The 7977-nt window shown below is 42.4% G+C and overlaps 1 protein-coding gene across 1 annotated transcript in view; it reads left to right on the top strand.

Moving 5' to 3' along the window:
* Window positions 1–3754: 3754 nt before the first annotated feature.
* aste1a (asteroid structure-specific endonuclease 1a) overlaps window positions 3755–7977 on the top strand; it is a 6994-nt gene continuing 2771 nt past the window's right edge. The window contains exons 1-2 of the mRNA XM_087847886.1: window positions 3755–3947; window positions 5661–6469. Of these exons, the coding sequence (XP_087704012.1) occupies window positions 3755–3947; window positions 5661–6469 (1002 nt within the window). The remainder of the gene's footprint in view (window positions 3948–5660; window positions 6470–7977) is intronic.

The following is a 7977-nucleotide window of genomic DNA, read 5'->3' as shown; positions in this document are numbered from 1 at the left end:
AAATTTACATTAAGCGTCTTTGGTAAGGTTTTAAGACACAATGTATTTCTGGCAAAGCTTCAGTGTTTGATTGGACATGAAGAAAACTGTTATTGAGGAACAATCCATAAAAATATTCAGTGGTGCTTTCATGGCGGTGACGTAGCATCCATTGAAACTGATCTGCCTTCTGTGTAGTTTGTCACAGACAGAAAGACATACCATGAACTCTTCTGGGATTTTGGAAGGATCGCGAGCCTCTCTGCCAAACATTCGGTAATAAGGTGAGTATTTGGTGCTCAGTCCAAACATTACAGCATCAGATACTCATCCCACATTTCTGGTTGGTCGCCAACGACTTTGCACAGAGCTCTGACAATGAAAGCACATAGAAGACATTCATATGAAAGATCATTTACACTTTCTAATAGTTTAATGTCATGCATTAATGTTTTGTTTGAAGGGAACCCCATAAATGTATAACATGTACAGCATTTACCTCTGGATGGTGCCATTCATTCTCTCTACCAGCCCATTCGTTTGAGGGTGATCAGGGCAGCAGAAGCTTCTTTTAATTTGTAACAAACAAACCCTGTTGTTGAGCTGCAAAAGACAGTTATACACTGACTATAAGCACATTACAATAAGAATTTAAATAAACAGCTGTCATGCTAATATCTCAAAACCATTTTCAAACAATTATTCAAATATGAGTTCACATATTTTGCCAAAGACTAAAGTACTTACAGGATGGACACATTTCATGAGACAGTTCGTCACTTCCCCGGCTGATTTTGACTTTAAAGGATAAGCTTGTGGCCATTTTGTAAAATAATCAATAAAACACATATTTATTGATGTCCGTTGTTGGTTTCAGTAGGTTTTCCAATAAGGTCCATCCCAACCAGTTCAAATGGCTGAGAGACCTTAAAAACAAAATCATAGTTAAGTTAATAATACTGAAATTACACAGAAAGCTCGTCTACTCTTATAATGTTTTCAAGTATATAATCAGTAGGTTTGTAAGCACTGAAAACATTGTGTGATTAATGTGATTATCTGCTGTGGTCGATGACTATCGAATGTATTCTGCTGGTGTTTTAATTGCAGCAGCTGCCTGGCAAAGTGCACCCTGGGAAACCTGATCAGAGATAAAAACAATTCAATAAGAAACACAAAAGTTGATGATCGAGGTTTAATAACTTATTTTGAGAGATACAGAAACATTGCTGTGTTCCTCTTACAATAAGTTAGCTGCAGTCGGATTACATAGAGCTTGTTTTGGAGTACCCACCCAATTATTGATGTGCACTGACATCCTGGCCCCAGTAGGACTGGCATTAAAATCAGCCCACAGACTCCCGTCGTCTGTATGGTCTGTGCCTTTGTAGCGCCAGTAAAACAGCTGCTCCCCTAAACATAAACAAGAAAATAGAAAAGTTTATTATAGCTGTTTAAACCACGACAGGTCGATAAGTGGTAACAGTCATGACCATACATCTGAATGTAATGAATCAGTTATGTGATATAATTTGGGGCTGACTGGTTCTCTGTATTTATGACAGTGTGACTACTTCAGAAGCCAAACAGATTATGTCACACACATTACTGATACTACCAAAGTGATGGATGTAAAGTCATCATGACTAATGGCCTTCAGATATATCAACTCAAAGTAGTTTAATTCCACATGCTGTCAGTAATTTTCCACATATGTAATAAAGACATAACAGTGGGTAAAGGCTGTGGCACATCCACTCCAAAAGTCATTATGACGTAATATATTGTAGTTAAGCTATAAAAGGACTTTTAGTTAACGCTGACTACAGCAAACCTTAAAACTTTTACTTTAATAAACGCCCACGTGCCTATGAACGGGTTAACTAGGTCAAAGAAAGGTCAAGCTAACTAAATCAGACTACACATTATGCTATTGTATATGTGTTAGTATATGTATTGATGACATTTATAAACGCTACGAAGTTGCTGTTATTACCTTTAATGAAAAGCGCTGATACTTTCAGTTTATATGCAACAACATCTTGTGCTCGTCTGGTTCCTCCTGTGGTGTTTGTTATTTTCGAAAACAAATTGTAAAGTAATCTTCTCGTTAGCTCAGAGGCTCTTTGGGTTTCGGTTCGTGCGCACAATGTGAGCTAATTTGCATAATTGATGAGGAAAACCCCACGTGACCGGGAGTCAAGTAGGCTTACGAAAGGTTGGCCGAAACTAACTTGCAACATTTTGAAAAGCACTTACAAAGACGATAAATATATATATATATAAGGGTTGTTTTAAATATTATCTATTTACAAAGAAAAACTCTGCCAATGTGCATCATTATAGATTTGGGGGGGGGGGGAGGGGGGGGCACATTTTGGCAGCCGATGCCACACAGCCTGATAGCATCTGTATCCTCCATAACTTTTGCTGTGAAGAAGACATCGTCTCCAAAGTTACTGCACTTATTAGTTATACTGTGATTGATTTTGTAAACAAACTCCTTCGTGATCGCTTCGCTACAAAGTGTAAACTGAGCGTAAATTCACTGCAGAGCGACGTGTTTCCATGATCGCGTCTGGTTTTACAGTATTATCGTATCAGAGTCTTTTTCTAGACAAAGTATTCCCAGCAGCTTATTTCAGTGCAGTTTAAGGCGCATTACATGTCACGAAGCTAATATGAAACTCATCGAGTCTGCTGTTCTCCAGCTTTTACTCTTTATTGCGTCGACTGCACATCAGTGACAAGTAGGGCAAGTGGCTCCTCCTACTTTGCGCGCTCCCGTGAATGGGGAAACAATTTTTGACGTGGGTAACGACTTTGGCACAACAATCACCATGACAACCTTAGTCCAGATACACAAACATGGCAGCTTTGTTTAGCATCAGCAGTAAACCAACACGACTTGCTTAAATTTGCCTGACAGCAAACCTACACTGATAATATGACGTAGTTATAAAGATAACACTTCCCATTGGTTCCTGAAAAGAGTTTGATATAAACAAAGGTCCCGCCCCCACATTGCAAAGGTATGACATCATAACAATGTGATTGATCCCTTGCATGGTTATGGTGATGTAGGAACAACACGAGCACTCTGGGCTCAGGGTTGTACCTTCTTACCGCTCAGTGCAGCTGCAGCATCTGCAGCCACCTCATCCAGATTCATCAGAAACCATCCCATAATATTTCTTCTTACAGCTGTGACAGTGTGTGACATGTAGCTGCGATTCTTATAATCCACCTAACACCCTGATAAACACGAGGTCCCGTGTAACTACTTTTATTTCATGTAATCACTGACATTACTGTAAATTTCTGTAATGAATGTTTTTCTATATTTCTGTAGAAGGGCAGGAGGACGTTGTTTCCATGGCCACAGGCACGTGAACACATATGATCAGTGTTGGTCAAGTTACTTGAAAAAAAAAAAATAATAATAATAATGATGGATTGCATTTATATAGCGCTTTACAATGCCACTATTCATTCACTCTCACATTCACTGGTGGAGCAGCTACAGGTGTAGCCACAGCTGTCCTGGGGCAGACTGACAGAAGCGAGGCTGACATATCGCGCCATCGGCCTCTCTGGCCAAAAAGAGTAATCACGAAAAAAAGTAATCAGTAACTAATTACTGACGCGTTACTGCCCATCTCTGCATGTGATATTTCCGCTGTTGCAGGCTGACTTTGATGGATCACCCAAATATCACCCAGCCCTTCTCAGCGCGTGCACGCTGCTGTCAGCTGTAATCAGCTGATGTGAAGAAATGAAACTTAAGGAAACACAGAGCGGAGGAGGCGCACTTAGAGATCCGCGGCGCACTCACACCAGGATGGGGGTTCAGGGTCTGACCACCTTCTTAGACAACCGCCAGAAGATTTACCGGGACGTCCAGTTCGGCAGGAGCCGGCTGGTGATCGATGGATGCAACCTGAACTACCTGCTGTACTTTGACTCAGGTGAGGAGCTCCGGTCTGAACTCCAGGAGTCTGTTCAGTTTGTTTTCTTTACTGACGTCATTATCATCACTGATTCTGCTGATAAGTTTAATAATAATAATAGTTAATATTATAGATAATATTAGTACTATTACTATTAATACTGCTGTTAATACAAACGGACGACCACCGGACAAACGGAAGCGTGACCGGCAAAAAGTGTGTGTGTCTCTGTGTGTGTGTGTGTATTATGGTGCGCGCGTGTGTATTTGTGTGTGCGTGCGCGCGCGTGTTTGTGTTATAGAAGCAAGAATTCGTTTTAAAATTCTTGTTTTAACACACAGAGAATTAAACGGCCCAGATTATTTATCCAAGCTTCTTATAAAATACTCGGCTGCTCGTCGTCTCTGCTCACAGACGCAGAGTCTGTCGGTTGTTCCTCCAACACGTCTGAAGACAACAGGGGGCGGAGCCTCCAAGTCTGTGGATTCTTTTTAAAAGCAGTTAAAAACTTTTCTGTTCAAACAAGCCTTTTGTTGATCTACGTGTTTTATATTCTTCACATTTTTAATTTGCATTTAAACCTTTTACATTGTGTGTAATGTCTGCTGAGTGTACTGTTTATTATAATCTTTGTGTACAGCACTTTGTGACTGTCTGTCTGTGAAAAGCGCTTCATAAATAAACTTTACTTACATAGTGCACGCGCGCGCGCGACTTTATTTATTTTCTGCTGTGTTTTACTTGCATCTATTTGAAAGACTGAGTGTAAACACAAAAAATATTTTATTTTATGTGCTGGAATGTGCAGAAAATAGGTTTAAATGTTAAACTAATTTCTTCCAGTCAGAGAATGTTGCAGATAATTAAATGTTTGCTTGATGCATAAAGTTAAAAGGTTAAAACTAATAAAACAAGTTTTAAAAAGAGACTTTTCCATTTGATTACATTTTGTATGATGATTATGCAGAAAAAGTAGAATTGGGCTGAAAGATCTATCACTTTATCACCTATTCAGGTTGTAAATCGTGTTTTTAAAAAGTAACTAAGTAACTAAGTAACAAAGTAATTAATTACTTTTGAAAATAAGTAATCAGTAAAGTAACGGGATTACTTTTTTGGGGAAGTAATCAGTAATTAGTTACTGATTACTTTTTTCAAGTAACTTGACCAACACTGCTCCTAACCAACCACAAAGTCACAGAGTGCAGAGTTTAGTGCGTTACTGACCCAGAATCAGCTGATGGTGCACTAAACTCAAACACCTTCAGACTGTAGACGTTTGATTCACACAGACTGAACTCATCAGGAGAGATTACTGAGCTCAGAGGTCATTTTCCCAACCTGAGGAGTCGCCCCCTGCTGGAGGCCTAAGTCCCTACAGCGTCACTGTTCAGAACCAGAATCTATAAAAACCACATTACACATATATATGTGTAGTATGGAAGCCTTTAAGGTGCTGAGGGAAAATCACAGGATCAGTATCTGAAATACTGGTTTGAGTTCATGCACACTTTCATCACTCAGACGTGGTGAACATCACGCATGTCCTGGATGTGTAAAACTACTCGCCTCAGTATTCTTTGACCTTCCTGACATCTTCTCGAGCTTCCTGATGTCACAGCATTTGTTTCAGACAGTTTCTGCTTGATGTCAGCTCAGCATGGTTTGTTGCCACGTGCAAAACTGACTCTTGGAGTCTCTTTGTTGTGTTTCCTTTGGCTGATTCTTCAGGTCTGGACCAGAATCACGGCGGGGAGTATGCTGCCTATGAAAGCCTGATTGAGAGGTTCATCACAGCCCTCAGAACCTGCGAGGTCGATCCCTACATAGTGCTGGACGGAGGCTCGGACCCCACCGACAGGAAGCTCGAAACTGTGACACAAAGGGCAGAGCAGCGGATCGAAAGAGCCCATCGAGCAGCAAAGGACGGGGGGAAGGAAAACATCCTGCCAATCATGACCAAGTGGGTGTTCAGACAGACGCTGACCCGGCTGAAGGTCCCGGTTGCCCAGTGCTTTGGCGAGGCCGACCGGGAGATAGCCGCCCTAGCTGATAAGTGGCAGTGCCCAGTGCTTTCCAACGACAGCGACTTCTACATCTTCAACCTCTCAGCAGGATTGTTGCCCATCTCTTACTTCCAGTGGCAGGATGTAAAGGGGAATGGCTCAAAGAGCTACATCCCTTGTAAGAGGTACTATACCTCCAGCTTCTGCATCTACTTCCAAATCCAGCCCCAGCTCCTGCCCACCTTCGCTGCCCTGGCTGGGAATGACTACGTGAAGCTGCCGAAGTATATCTGGCGTCAGTTTGCCCCAGACGCCAGTAGGCCTCAGAGCCACCTGGAGGGCCTGCTGTGCTGGATGAAGGACTTTGAGCAGCCAGAGGACGCCTTGAAGGCAGCAGTGGAGCTGATGGGAAAGGGCCAGAACAAGGAGAAGATGCTGCAGAGTTTGTCTGTGGGGATGGAGGAATACAAACTACCTCGCAGCTCGCTGGTGGAGTTCTTCGTCCGTGGGGATGTTCATCCGTTTCTCGATGAGGTAATGATTCCCGGTACTCATTCAAAGCAAAATGTCCTTTATTGAGGTCTGTCGTTCCACTGTGGAGACCAGACCAGAGTGCAGAAGGTCGGTTCTGTTTTCTCATAGAGGCAAAGCTGCTGCGACAGCAGTCATTGTTTTTTGAAGTTTACACAGTGCAATAATGTTTAATTGAGTAAAAAGCTAAAACGAGTTACTGATCACATAAACTCATCTAGAACGTGTTTACAGAGGTCAAGACAGGAAGCCGCTTCCCCCTACAGCTATCGCCACCTGCTGGCTACTGAGAAGAATGCAGACATGACGGAGCTCCTCACTGGCCTCACTTTTCAGACCTGGAAACTGTGTCTGTGTCCCAATTCAGGGTCTGCAGCCTCAACGATCCTCAAGGGATCCTTGCGCGGCCAAGGTTGCCTAGCAACCATGATACTAACAGCTGGAAACGTTTCATACAGCTTTGTTTGACAGAAATGAAGGAGAAAATCTTTTGTTCGTTTGTTTGTTTCTACATGAGCTTTGATCATTCTCTGATTAAGCTCAGCTATTGAACGGCATATATTTTAAAGTAAAGGCTTTAAAACCAAGTTAGTACAAACGTCACTAATGTCACATGACTTTGCCGACATGTGGCCAACAGGAATGTTTTAATGTTCTTCGTTATTAAACATTTGCACATAAATAAGTGACATAATATTCAGTACTTACTTCAAGTTTACTCTTCGGGCGCCCCTCATCCACCGGTTTTTTTGGGCAAAATTATCCACACCCACCGCCGCGCTATGCATTCTGGGATATATTGGGCCACGAAGTCTACACCGCCACGTCCTTGAAATTCAGGGAAATGAAGGACGCATTTGAGGGCCGGATTTCGAGCAGCCTTTGAATTGGGACAGCCTTCGTCGTGTCGCTGTGACGTAATCGGCCTTAAAACGCGCCGTTTAAGGCTGCAGACCCTGAATTGGGACACAGCCTGTGTCCATCGTTCCTGATGTCTGTGGCTGTTCCCTGACGAAGAACAAGACTCTGTACCATCTGAATCTTTGACCCTTTGAAGTCAAACACTGTAAGAAGTTTTTAGGTTTATATGTTGAGGACCTAGATCACATGTGAACTCAGGGATGGTTCAAGTTGTGGACGGCTTTTCTCCCCGGACCCAAAGTCTAGAAGACAGGACTTTAGGTGATTTCTTCTTCTCAGAGACAGAGGTCCTCAGACGGAGTTTAAGTATAACGTGCTGGAAGGGTTCAGTGCTGCAGATGCAGGTGGAAGAGTCTGGAAATGGGAGCAGAACTCAGGACCATGGCTACAAGTTCAAGACTGGAAAAAGTCTAAATGTCCATCTGACCATCGTCAGGTCCAAGAAGTTAGTGTTACTGATGGAACTAAGGCAAGCTTCTGTAGCTCCTTCAGATTAGCTCGTGACGATCAGTACGTATGTTTCCTGACATATCCTAAACTCAAACGCCATAAATATCAGAATGGTTTTTGTTCTACCAGCATCTGCTCTA

Source organism: Neolamprologus brichardi, chromosome 11 (genome assembly GCF_056152115.1).
Source record: "Neolamprologus brichardi isolate AB-2024 chromosome 11, ASM5615211v1, whole genome shotgun sequence".
Lineage (NCBI taxonomy): Eukaryota > Metazoa > Chordata > Actinopteri > Cichliformes > Cichlidae > Neolamprologus > Neolamprologus brichardi.
This window is presented reverse-complemented; position numbering and strand designations above follow the sequence as displayed.